The 14,519-nt window shown below is 39.4% G+C and overlaps 1 protein-coding gene across 1 annotated transcript; it reads right to left on the bottom strand.

The window, feature by feature from the left end:
* Positions 1 to 8,195: 8,195 nt before the first annotated feature.
* On the bottom strand, positions 8,196 to 10,704 carry LOC308635091 (histone acetyltransferase KAT2B-like). The gene is given in 5 exon segments (XM_081269343.1): positions 8,196 to 8,375; positions 8,377 to 8,483; positions 8,486 to 9,265; positions 9,268 to 10,476; positions 10,479 to 10,704. Coding segments are annotated over 5 exon segments (2,397 nt in total). The 5' UTR covers positions 10,690 to 10,704; the 3' UTR covers positions 8,196 to 8,285.
* Positions 10,705 to 14,519: the final 3,815 nt, after the last annotated feature.

Raw genomic sequence — 14,519 nt, 5'->3', positions numbered from 1 at the left:
GTGGATTCCAGATTTGGGCACAGAAATATGGCGGCCAAAGTCTAACAGGGGCTGTAAAGAGTGGAGGGAAAGAGGCAGGATAATGCAGAGATGGAATTAATTCTAAACGTCTACTTGGATGAGATATTAGGTCTTTTACAGATATGGGTCACTGATTCCTTCTCTTGAGATTTAATAAGTGTCCAAGAGAGTTATGATTGAGCTGGGCACTAGCTGTACAGAAAAGAAATAATCTCTACCACCAAGGAGTCATAGTCTGGTGAGGCTGGAGCAGTCGGCTTATAATTATAGCACAGTATCTAAGCATGAAAACACATGTACACCCTGAAGGTTAAGACAGACAGAGGGTGCCTCACCCAGATGGGAGGAGAAGACAAAAAGGGGATAGAGGTGGTGACAATAACAGAGCAAGGAATATCGGAGCCAGAATAGGAATTGGCAGCTTGGAATGGGGGGAGCAGGCCCTGCAGACAGTAAGCACAGTGTGTACAAAGGCTCTGTAGGTAGACTGAACTGAGACAGAAGGTTAGGGTGGCAAAGTGTGTGGCTGGAGATGATGAAAATATAGGGCAGGGGTCAAATCATGAATTTTTGTTGTCATCCTTAGGACTTTATGCTCTATTTTAGAGTCCCGTTGCTGGGATTTCAAGGTACATAAGAATACTCAAAAGACTAATCTTACAAGTGAGAGGTGGATGTTTTCTTTAGGCCTCCTTTGCTTACCTGAGTTTATTACTCACCAAGCAAAATAATTAGAATAATAATATATTAACCTTCTTTTTTTGAGATTCTAGTGCAAGGTTAGAAACAGATATAAATAAGCTGTATGCTTTTTAAAACCATTATTAAAGCCACAGTATGAGAACAGGGTTGCCCTTTCTGAAGTGCATTTGAACCATGCTCTCTGAAGTACATCCATTTTCTTTCCTTCTAACTCACCTAAACGAAATCATCAGGAGATTTGGGAAGTGGTTAAAGATCATATATTACTTAGTGTAGTGCTGGGTTATTTTAACATTTAGAAACTACACAAAATTGCCATATTAGAAAGGAACTTAATGAAGGCTTAGATCACTAAGTACTTATTTATAGATGAAAACGTGGGAGCCTCCCTAAGAAAGCTACTTTCCTAAAGTAACAAGGTTAATGACAGATCAAGAACTGTAACTGAGTGACTTGATCACAGTCTAGTCTTTTCTACTAGATTTCCTTGCTTTTGCTTCTACTGTGCTTGCTATTTTCTTAAAGAGTCATGTAAAAGTCAGATTGCTGTTACTTCTATCCCATAAATAATTTTTCATTGGTACAAGATATAACACGTAAAAAGACATAAGTCAGTCATATTTGCCACACAGTTATATATACTATCTAAACAGTCCTTGAAATGCAGAATAAATACTATTAGGAATTTGAAAAATAGAAGATCCACTTAATAAATATCACATAGGAAAAGAGAACCTTTTAAAAAAGTTCTGCATTAGGGTCCCTAGTTTAAACATAACATGATTTATTTTTGTTATTTTAGATTACAGTGGTTTAATTTGCACATATTGAACCAACTATATATAATTAACAGCATTTTGTAATCTTGCATAAAATATTAAGCAATTACAGTAATTCTGTAACAAAATAATAGTTAAAATAAAAAGCACAATAATGAACTAATCACTATGTATATATTTGTAAAAGCACAATTGGCTTCAGAGTTAAAGCAATAACCTTCTTAGTATAAACTTTAAAAGAATATATTGTGTTGGGCTCAGTGGTGCATGCCTATAATCCCAGTGACTCAACTGAAACAGGAAGATCACAAATTCAAGCAACTTAGCAAGACCCTCAGCAATTTATCAAGACCCTGTCTCAAAATAAAGAATAAAAAGGGCTGGGGATATAGCTCAGTGGTAATGCACCTCTGGGTTCAATTTAAGTTTCAATAAATTAAAAAAAAAAAAAACAAAAAAACAAAAAAGCAAAAACAAAACAAAAAATAGATTGTCCTTAACAGTGATTTTTCTGTCATGCCTTTAGTTTATGTGCTACTACTAGAAGGCTGGACCCAGGCTTCTGTATTTCTAAATGGTTCCCTGATGTCTCTGATGCCTGGCTTGGGAATCAGTGATACAAGTAACTCTACTGAGTTAGCTCTGAATTACTCATGTGGATGTACCTCTCATATCAAGACTGAGGCCTGATAGTCACTTGATTTTTCCTATCTGTCTCGCATATATTGAGAGCCTTCCTGTTAATTCTCTGGATCTATTATTTAATTGATATTGGAGTTAATGAGACTAGAAAACAGGTTCAGGCTGGTGTCTTGTACAAAAGGTTCTGGATAGTGATTCTTCTAGGCCTTCTGCTTCTTCATTTTGCATTGGGGTTGCAAGTCATCCAGTTCTTGAAGCTGTGGCCAGGAGAAACCTGTGCTTTTTGCCTCACTGAGCTTTGTGTGTTGATTTAATGAGACAGGCAGCAATATTCAGGTGTGCTTCAGGGATACGAAAACAGGCAGGCTGAATTTACATATTTATGAGACAAAACTGTTTGAACTGAAACACACACAGCACACACACACTCAAGCACACACACATTCATGCACACATAAATTGTGTTGCTGTGGTGTTTTCCTTTAAATGCTTTTCATGAACAATATTTCCCAAGGTTGCATTATTGATAAACACAGAACTACATCTGGAGGAAATCCTTTGTAATTAGATTCTAAATCCACATTAATGCCAAGTAAGTAATGAGTACCAAGAAATACTGAATAGGAGTGCTGGGAGCAATGGAGGGAAAAAAAAATGCTAGTTGTTTTTCCCTTTCTTTTTCTAAGATTAGATAGGGAAAGTGCTTAATTCCTTGCTTTCCCTATGTCAAGGTTTGTTTGAGCTGCATGTGTACGTCAGGGTGTAATAAACATAACAACAACAAAAAAAAAACAGGTCTTAGAATGCTACTGCTTCAGAAATATATCACGAATCTGCAACCTCTGATTTGAATTTGTCAAATGAGTCAATGTCAGACCCACAAACACAACATGGCTGCTCTATCACAGAATTAAAAACAGGAGGACAAGAGGTCCTTGGGCCTTCTTCTTCTTAAGGTTCTCTGCCTTTGGCAGGTGGCATTTTTATTTTTTTAGTAGCATTATCTGAGTTGATTTAATTTCCCACAGAGATGGTTTTAGATGTCTTTATCAGAACACATCTCCAAATACTTGAACCAACATTAATTATGTCCCAGCCAGGTAGACGAGGTATTTTGTTTTTGTCATTCAAAGACCCTGCTACTATAATTCAGGCAGGCTATTCCAGAACAAATGAGCAGCAAGCAGTGTTTCTCTGCATGAGAAAACAGAGAACATTTCTATTTAGCCACCAAATTTTCTAATGAAATATTTCCTGGATCTGTTGTATTGCCTGTCCCCTAGCTACTTCTGAGAGGACAGAGAGGTCTTGGAGTTTTTCTTCTTTAAGATCTTCCAGGGAAAGGGTAAGCATTTAAGTTTTGTATAAAACATAATTCCCTAGTGAGATATAAATGAAATAAAAGATATACTCATGCCCTTCCTTCCTTGGTTAAGAGAAAAGCTCTAATTGGGTACACATACCACAGATGTCACAATCATGCTTGTGTTTTTTCCTAATTTTGGTAAAAATTTCATTGTAGTGATAGTTGAAGCAAGTTCCAAGCTGGACAATTTCTGCAGACATTCTCCATGAAAAGCTGCATACTAATTTTGAAAAAGAAGGGTTCTATGGGGTTATAGAAAATGTGCCAACACTGTATACCATATTTTCAGCTCTTACCACCCAAGTTGGGGGAGACAATATTAACTGTAAAGTCTTTTGGAGGTTAAAAAGTGAATAGTTGCTGAGGCCTACTTAAAGCGGAAATGTTTTAATAGGTTAGCAACCATATAATTTCACCCCCTAATAAACACGATATACAAAGCCATAAACATATGACTTGGATGATTTTAGATATTATAGAATATTAAGATATTAAGGAATATTAAGGAATCTATATCTATACTGAAGGCTATGAACTAATTCACATAGATAAAAGTCCAAAAGGCAACCTACTTTCAGAAACAAAAAAAAAAAAAAAAAAACAGAGACCAAGGCTAGGCAATAAATGGTTGTTTCTTGGACTAAGAAGTCTTCATTAGGAAAAGCTTCAAGTTATGTTTTAATCTATCTTTGGGTCAGAAAAGTTATTTAACCAAGATTGATGGTATCTTAGCACCCTAAAGGGAGGCGGGGTGGTATGGCCTTACTGCTCATGACAGCTATCATCTACATCCTGTCAATAACAAGTACAATCAAATGCAACTTTAAAATCAACTTTATCAGACCTAACAGGAGAGAGAGAGAGAATTACTAGGGGTGAACAGATTATAATGAATTGGGTCCAAAGGTATTTCTCTAGAAAGGTCCAAAAGATATTTCTCTAGCATAGAATTACAGTTTCACTGATTTAAGAGATAGGTCTAAATAATGGAATGAAGATATTTGGCTTCAACCAGAAGTAGGATAACATTTTCCTTGGCACTAGTGAAAAAGATAAATTACCAACAGGAATGACAATGGTGGTTTGGAAAGGTTTGTTCTGAGTTTTTTTTTTTTTTTCATGACTTCTTCTGTAGTACATATTGGTCTGTGAACAGTTGCATTGTTGTAGAATCTGCTAGTGCCAATAGGAATGAAAACAGATCAAGATCATCGGAAAGTCACTGAGGATATCCCCTTTAAGCAAATGTCTATCTTGCTGGTATATACCTTGTCAGTGAGATCTTCGCTCAACACAGTCCAAGCTGGTGACAGGAAGATAGCCAAGGCAGTTGTGTGAACAGCTCCTCATAGTCACAGCAGTCAGCAGTGGGTTATCAATGTAGGTCAGGAGATTGGAGGTCCTCCATGGTCTTCCATGGCTTCTCCAGTTTACTCAGCATTTGAGATCTGTTTGAGTTTCCCATATCTAACTAGAGCCATTGGTACACTGTATCCAAAAATTCTGTGGAAGTAGTGACCCTGAGATGAACCTTTTTATTTAGATGTTTATTCTTTATTTTTGCTTCCTGAAGGCCTATTGTATACTTCCTCTTGAAAAGAGAAACTCTCTTTTTGTTGAGTGGAGAAAGCAGACAAAGAGTATATACAAAGTGACACAATGACAAAATGAGGTATGATACACTGAGATGTCCCATCTTTGAAAGAAGCCCCTTTTGTGAGCAGCCAAAGATGAGGTACTCCTTTCTTAATGACCTGTGCTGCCTACAAGATGGTCAGGGAAGGTTTGCAAATGCAGGCTGACACTGTCACCTTTACTGGTGTGTGTTCAGGGTTCAGGTTGCTGTATCTATTCTATTGGTAAACATGAGTTTTCCACCTCAGTGTTTTAAAATCTAGTTCCTGAGGAAGTACTCTGCATAACGGACTTAATGATGCAGCACTGGAACAGCAGGGATATGGAATGAGGTGTATCAGGAGAACTAGGCTATTTATGTATCAGCAAAACTTACAGGCAATTCTGCATTATCCTTGCTGCTATTAATAAGCTTGCCCTCTTCATAATTGACTAATTTAAGATGAATCTTACATGATTAAAAGTACCCAAAATGGAAAGGAACCTTGAACCATCTCTGCCCTAGTAGCCCTGATAATTAATAAGACTATGTGTCCAGGATATAATATGACTGTCTGGTGAGAGGTATGATTTAAAATTGTTGTTCCTTAACCACACAACCTTTAGTTGATCCCAGCCATTTTCTCACTGCCTCTGCTCAATGAATGTACTACGTCTCATGCCACCTCACTTTCTCATATGCTGTCCCTTTGTTTTTCGCTCCTAAATGTCATTCATCCATGAAGGTTTGCAAAAGGTTCTCAAAAACTCTTCTCCAACTCTTCTTCACATTTGCATCTCTGTTTTCTGAATTATAACTACACTTCTAATGCATTTTATCGTTTGGCACGCTATGTTGCCTACCTGTGTTAATTCAATCCTGCTCTCTTCTTGAGTGCCAGGGAAATCATCCCCTCTTGCATTGTTAGACACATAGTAACTTGGCTCTTCCATCAAGATGGGTGTGCCAGTAAATACCAGTGACGCAGGTTCATTTTCCAAACCATCAACAACAAAATCCTCTGTCAATACTGACCTTGAGGAAAGCTTATATGTTTATGACATCAACAGATCAATTATAGAAAAAATACTGACCTGAAATGCACAAGGGGTATTGTCCACACAATAAACTCTTAAGTTGTAGTCCAGGGAGTTTCAGGACATGCAGCCAAAGACCACCACCTTGAGCTGCTTCATGGCACAATCTGTGATTGGCTCTCCCGTGAGGGCGTAGGTCCCAAAGCTATCAAGGAGCACATGGCATGCAAAGGGGTCTAAAAGGCAGTAACAGGATGTGGATTCATCCTCCAGGGACATCAGTTCCTGTTGGGGAAAGATATGATATGTTCTTTTTTTTATTATTCTACTTCAGCTTTATTGCACAGTATCTATAAGAAAATATTAATTTTTAAATTAGAAAACATAAAAATGCTTTCAATATAGAAGAGACAATCTGATTTTAAAGACAATACTCTATAAGAATGTCTACCCAGAAAATAACAAATTTTCACAGGATACCAAGCTGAACAGATGCTTCGGCAAATCTGGTACAAAGCTCTGTTTAAAATCAGTCCAAGATACTTTTCCAAACTGTATCATCATTCTTCATTAGAAATCTAGGCACCACTCAAGGTGGTTTCTTATACTAAAAAAAAAAGTTGAGGAGTTTTTCAAATGTGAGCATTCTGAACATCCCTTATACATCAAAAACAATACTTCCAACTTAATAGTCATTTGCAAGTTTTTTTTCCTTCATACAGATTATTTCTGACAACTGTTTTTAATGACTACTGATGACCCATTTTAATTTATGGTGATAGAAAACATAAGTTAAATTACATTTTTAAAAACCTCATCCTTTACAAAATCAGTTTATAAATTTGCATCATAAAAATTAGTGTCGAAACCATCCAGATGGCCTTCATTTATATGGTGGTATATTAGTTGGTTTTCCCAGAGTTGGGGTGCCAGATGTCCCACTTTTCTATGAAGTGTAATCAGTAAATAAAACCAAGCACTAAGCTGGAATCCCAAGACAGGTGAGTTCGTAAGACCGTGTGATGGATTTCAGTGGGATAGAACCCTGGACCAATACAGTGATGTAGTTGTTAAAATACTGACAGCAAACCTTGGTGCGAACTTAATTCACCTCAAACAATAAACATAATCTGGAGATCCAAAAAGAAAATGATTCACATAGTCATTATTTGGTGGGGTTGTGTGTATCACAAAAAGAGGAAAAAATCCTTATTTATTAGAGCAAAGACTCACCAGATTGATAGATGTATTGACTATCACATCTTTTCCTATTAAAGCACATTGATTTGATCTCAAGTGTTTTCAAGTGTATGCCTTTGTGGCCTAGGAAATTACCTTTTGGAACTTATGGCCTGCATAAGCTAAGTCAACATGATATTACATTTTTATGTAGAGAAAAGAATTATAGAAATAGTGGTTATACACTCACAAATTTGTTGTAGGTACACAGAATTATCAAAACCCCAGATACTTATAAAAAGTTTACATTATTTAGAATTTGTTCCTTAGGAATCAAAGCAGTTTGCTTTTGTGAAACTGCGTTTTTCAGAACTGCTCAAAGCACCTCATCTAGATGAGTGTTTTAAATATATATATATATATATATATATATATATATATATATATATATCTACAATGAGACTTCAACATCACATATTTAACCTTTTACAGGGCTCTTTATCATGTATCCCTTCCTTAAAGTCCTTCAGAATAAAATAAAAATAAACTCTCACATTCCATTAGAAAAAATGGAAACATTCACGGTCTGAAAATTTTCTAGATTCCCCCAAATCATGGTACTATGTGCAATTTCCTCACATACAGGTTTTGAGGAAACCCCTGATCATCTATCATGGAATAGTTGGCTAATGGACATGCCATAGAAAATTTACATAATAGTAGTAAATAGATTAAAATCTATTCCATAAAATAAAAATGTTCTATGACTTCAATTTAAATACATATCTGAAAGCTAAAAGGAGGGTTTTTTTTTTGTTTTTCAAAAGTGCTAATTATTACATTTACAAGTCTCTTCGACACATCATCCAATTCTTTAAGAAACTAAACCACCTTGCTTTAGGCACACTGCTCAATGAGTTTCTAAGAAGCAGAGGGAAAAGAAATCACTTGTCAATTAATCCAGCTTCCTTAATTTTACTGAAGAAGAATTTCTCCAGGATATTGGCACATTTGTAGTATTCACTCTCAGGGGGGGTTGTACTCTTTGCAATTGGTAAAAACTCGCTGTAAGTCTGCCATGAATAATTTCTTAGACACGTAGTACCTATTCTTGAGGCGTTCACTCATGGTTTTCAGATCTTCACCTGCTGGAGGATGCTCTTGAGTGTGCTGTACAGTTGGTCAGGATCTTTGGGCTCTTTACTTTTCTCTTTTCCACTTGGTTTCCAGCCTGTCTCTCTAATTCCAGGAATGCTTTCTATAGGAATTGGTCGAACTCCATCTTTAAAACAGGAAAGTCCAGGGTAGACTTTACGAATCTGGGCCTGTTTTCGTTCTATCAGCTTTTTAATTATCTCCTTCTGCTTTTTAATAATGACAGAAAATTCTGTGTATGGAATTCGGAGATTTAGCTCACATCCCATCAAAGTGGTGCCTTCATAATCCTTGATGTAGCCCACGTATTTGGTTTTAGGTATTTTAATTTCTTTGGAAAAAACCTGTTTTTTGAAGTATCCTATTGCATATTCATCTGCATATGTGAGGAAGTTCAGGATGTCATGTTTTATATGATATTCTTTCAAATGATTCATCAGATGTGTTCCATAGCCCTTGACTTGCTCATTTGAGGTTACAGCACAGAAAACAATCTCTGTGAATCCTTGGGATGGGAACATACGGAAAGAGATACCACCAATAACACGGCCATCTTTAATTAAAGCAAGAGTTTTGTGTTTCGGGTCAACGACAAGCTGTGTGATGTATTCTTTTGGCATTCGGGACAGCTGATGGTAGAACACATTCTGTAGGCCAACCAGCCACATCAGGATCTTCTTGTTTGGTTTCTGGTTCAGGGAATTGCCCATCACATGAAACTTGATTACACCTCTCCGTTCTTCCAGCCTTGCTGCCTCATCCCTAGCGAATGTGCTGACAAAAAATTGGTCTCTGGTCCAAGCATCGCTGCAGGGTCTGTGATGGTAGACATGACCTCATTGATCAATTCCATAGGAATATCCCCCATAACTCGGGGTCTCTTGGCCTCCTCCAGAACGTGAGAGTCATTCATTTTCCTCTTTTCTCCTGGGTTTGCCTCAAGCCCAGAAGAGGCTTTGCAAGCAGGACTGGTGCTCCCTCCATTTGGCTGCTCAAGAGAAGATGAGTTTGAATTGTATGAAACTGTCCCAGCCACAGGAGGTGGATTGATAACTGTTTGGATTCCTAGCTGGCTGGTTCTGGAAGAGGCTGAAAGAAAATCCTGATCCCAGATAGGAGAGTTTTGACTATAAACTTCTTCCTCTAACATGGACAAAAACTTTGGGAAATGGGTGAGGATTAGAGTTCGTTTCTCAAGAGGCAGTTTGTCTTTTTCCTGTCTTGCTTGTTCCAGGAGCTGTCGCCTCATGACAGTGAAGACTGAACAAAGCAATGTTCTCCCGAACACCTGGGTGGTTTCATACGGAGGTAGACTGTCACAGAACTGTGGCACACTGCAGTAACACAGCCACCTTGTGTAGTTCTCTTTGTATCCAGAAATATCATTGTTGGGAGATCGCAGTCGACGTTGAGATGGAGCCTCCAGATGCCAATAGTTGATGCGGTTTAGGAACATTTTGGCCAACTCAACAATTGTTTGCCTTTCTTTTGATGGTAGGTGACTAAATTTGTACTGTACAAAGTCATTCACACCCTGCTCAATACTAGGTTTTTCAAATGGAGGCTTCTTCTCCAAAGAGCCTTCAACCACAGGTTTTCCTCTTTGTAAAATAGATTTTCTCAAGAGCTTGAATAGATAGAAATAAACTTGTTTGGTATCTGCATCTTCCTCCTTGTGGACGCAGGTAAAGAGATATTCCACATCCAACACTATTCCCAGGAGTCTGTTCATTTCGTCCTCTGACACATTCTCCAGGTGGGAAACATGAGCAGCTAGGGCATGGCTACAGCTCCGGCAGGATTCCGTGAGACTGACAATGGTCTGCTGCAGATCGGCTCTGGGGGGAGTGGGAGAGGGGTTGGGGTTTTTCCACCCATTACATTTACAGGATTCCTCGGCCTTGCAGGCGGAGTACACTCCGAGTTTCTCCAGTTTGTTGGCCCGCGGGGCGGAGCGCAGCTGAGCCTTCTTCACCGCGATCCGGGTCCTTCGGCCGTGCCCGCCGCAGCCACTGCTGTCGCCGGACCGCAGGCGCCCGAGCCCCCGGCGGCGACGGCGGCGGCGGCACAGGGGGAGCCCTGCGGCGGCGCGGGCAGCAGCGCTGCGGGCGGAGGGGGCAGCGCCCCGGCCCTGGCCCCTGCCCCGACTCCCGCCCCGCAGCCGCCCGGCCCGGCCCCGCCAGCCTCGGACATGCCGCCCCAGAGCACGGCAGGAGGCGCGAGTGTCAGGCGCCGCCGCCGCCAGGGTCTCGGCGCGCTCGGGCTTCGGTCGTCGGGAGCGAGAGACCCTCCCCCACGCCCTCCCGCCCCCTGCGCCCACCCCCCTCCCCGCCCCCGCGCGCCGCTCGCCCGCCCGCCCGCCCGCCCCAGCCTCGGCCCGCGCGCTGAGGGCGGCAGCTGCTCCCCGAGGAGGGAGGGGACTAGCGGCTCCGCGGCCGCCGCCGCCACTGCACACGTCCTCCCCCGGTTCTCCTCCCCGGGGCTCTGCTCCGCGCCCTGTCCGCGGACGTGTTCCTCGGCGGTGCGCACGGGCGAGTGCCGGCCTCCGAGTGTGCGCCGGGCGGGGAGGCCCCAGCCGCCTCTTTTCCGCCGCCCGCGGGTGTGCGCCCCCAGCCCGGGAGTCCCTACACCTAGCGCTCGCCCGCCAGGGGGCGAGGCCAATGTGATATGTTCTTTCAGCTTGGAAATAAGACAGGATTTTGAATGTCACAAGTCCATAAACAAATAAATTACAAAAAAAAAATATTTTTTCATAATATTTTTATTGTCTTAATTATCTTGATGTTAAGCATTTCTCTTCTATTAAAATAACTGTTTACATCAAGAACTCAAGAAGTAGTTATGCTTATCATGTTGTAATTCTACTTTAATAGGTTATAATAACAAAAATCACTCTGAAAGTCCCATTTCTGGTTAATTGTTCAATATTGGGTTTAGAAGAATGTTGAACATTAACCTCGATAAGCAAACTTATGTATTTATTTATTTTTTACAAAGATCTATTTCTGAAAACCTCTTTAAATATCTTTAAGACAATGTTTATTTTCTCTCAAACATTTAATCCTCTTTCATTCCACCAAAATCATTCACGAGGGACCATTAAATAAATGATTTGGATAAGATGTACTAGAATACTTCATCCTCTCTGATAAGAACTTAGGTATGTGTGACTAGTGTAGTAGAGCATAAATATAACACCATCTGGATGTAAGAGATTGTAAGGAAGTACTGAGAGGAAAAACTAAATGGTAAAAATCCAGGCAAAGCAAAACCTAAAGCGAAGAAGGAGACCCAAACATGTCCCCTCTATGAACTGCAGGCCCCAGGAAATTCTCCTTGTAGTACTAGGGCTGAATAAACAGCAGAATGCATTCTGAAACAAAGAAAATAGACTAGTTTCAAGACATAGTTGGGCAAAGAAAATGTAATCTATTGCAACAACTGGGAATTTCCTTCTCCTAAAGAAACATCATTTTCTTTTTACTTTCTTTGCCTGCAGCAGCTCCGGAGAGGCAAGATCCCAGGGCTAGCTGGCACAGGTCATTGTGCTCCAACAAGATAATTCACCTGCTTTCATGCAAACTGACTTCAGATGGACATAAAGGAGTCCCTATCAGACAGATAAATCAGAGCTTTCACTTAAAATAGTAATTCAACAGTAATCTTTCTTTGCTGTGACTGTCTCCCTAGTTGTTAGCCTCCTATTTTGGATCCTCATTCTCTCTCCTTGTCTCTCTCTTTGTTCTCTATGTGTACTTTATCCCTTTACATGTACTCACATACACAGGGAAAGAGACACTAATAATAATCCTCTATGCATTCATTAATTCACCAAACACATATTAAGCATCTACTTTGTTCCTGGATACTTAAATCTAGTTATGTTAAAATCCCCAGGATAAAAAAAAGCAACTGATACAATAGTTTCTTTTATGAGCACAGATTGCCTGCCCTGATGTTCCTCCTTAACTGCAGAGAGTAAGGTCAATTTAGACAGGGCCATGCCCTGGGAAGAAGGAATGGGGGTCAATGTATAGGTACATAAGTGTACCTGTCTGTGTAGGTAATTACAATTGAATTCTAAAACAAAACAAAATGCTCTGGATTATCTTTTTTCTTTTTTTTTATTTTTGCAGAATTTTTTTTAAAAACCGAAGAATTAGCCAATACCTGAGGCTTCTATGAAACTCATGCCACAACCCCTTGGCAACAAGAAAATGCTTGAAAATTATACAACTGACTCATTGTGGTAAGAGACTTTAGGGTGAAATCTATCCCATCTATAGAGCTAAAATCCCATTTTTTTGCAAAAGGAAGGATAACGTCTCACCTCCCATTTTCCCTGCTGTGTTCTCTTCTTCAAATGGATGTTCCAGTGCTCTTAACTGACATCCGCACAGTGTGGAATGGTCAGCGCAAAGGGGGTGGTGACTATTATATCTGGAGGACCACAGGTGACTTCAGGACTCAGGAGCACCTCAGACTCATCTGACTACAGGCTTCATAGTTGGGAAAAGGACAAAAGAGAGAAGCATGTTAAGAATGAGGCCTCCCTTCCTTTTTGAGAGAGTATCTTGCTAAATCACTTAGAATGGCCTTGAATTTGCACTCTTTTTGCCTCAGCCTCCTGAGTAGCTGAGTAGCTACCAAACCTGGCCAGAAGCAGGAATTTTCAATGAGAATTTAGTTCCAAACTGGGGTACTATACATGCCAAGCAAATCCCTCTCCAGATCTCACTTCTGGATAGCACCTCATTTACTAAGTTGGCTCACCCAAGAATAAGTGTGAGTTGTACCATTAGGGCACACAGGCTGACTTTAAGCCTAGGTTCCAAATCTAGGTTTTGATCAGCTAATTGAGAAAATGACCAATGCTTCTTTGAGCTGGTCAACTCAATGATTTGGCTGGTGAGTCAAACATTAGCTGCTGAATCCTTATTCTTGTTGATAACATTATCAATGACAAACTTTATAGATGTGACTGGTGATCTTGGATTCCCTTTTCCCAACAACACACTCAGCAATGCTTTTTAATGCAAGTAAATAAGAAAACAAATTATTATGGAACCAAACAATATTTCAAACATACACAGATTGAGTATGTTTATTCTGGTTTTGAAAACATTTATTTTCTGCCAATGCACACATTCATAGGTTATACAGTGATAGCACAGGAGACAGTAATAAATGTGCATAATCAAATACATAATTCTATATTTTCAACACTTTTCTATTTCAGATTTAAATTTTAAATAATTCCACCCTAACCTGGTACTCTGATTTTTCAGTATTGTGAATAATTTACAATGAAATGCAGTCCTGAAACAGATAAAAGAAAGTGAAATTTAACTAAAGGAATAATAGTACCTCATTGAATGCCTCCCTTTTTATTTTCTTGGTTTTTTTTTTCCTTTTTTGTCCATTTTTTTTGCAGAGTGGGGAATGGAACCCAGGGTCTCATTCAGGCCAGGAAACTGCTCTACCACTGAGATACCCCAGCCCTTGGCTTTTATTTTCAGTCTCTGCCTATAAACATTAAAAAGAGGTAGTTTATAGGACAGCAAGAGTGAAAACTCAGATATCTACTTAATTTTCATCTAACCACACATGTGTTCTTAAACAAGCTGATTGATCTTTTTTTGTTTTTGTTTGCAGGATTTTCTCTTGTAGGAAATATAATTATATTGAATATAGTCAATAAAAATAATTTAGGGTTCACAGATGAGCAATACTATCAGAGACCTAGGATTGATATTATTATCAAAGCTTTCACCCTTGCCATCTAGAAAGGGCATTTAAATATGTTATCTCTGATAAAAAAAGAACAGTCTCTTCGGTAACGTAAATATGAAATTTAGCTCTAAATGATAATACCTGTTTTGAGATCTTGTATAAACAAATAGTTTTCTATGAGTGCATCTAACATGTTATTAATTTCTGAATTGCTTTTGTTGACATCTCTTGGTCTCTATCAAGTCAGTCATGGTCACACTTGAGCTCATTATGTATAATTTGATGCTGCA

The sequence above is a fragment of the Spermophilus citellus genome (assembly GCF_964194105.1).
Source record: "Spermophilus citellus genome assembly, chromosome: 16".
NCBI classification, from domain to species: Eukaryota; Metazoa; Chordata; class Mammalia; order Rodentia; family Sciuridae; genus Spermophilus; species Spermophilus citellus.
Note: the sequence above shows the minus strand (reverse complement) of the source record. Positions and strands in the feature narration are given on the sequence as shown.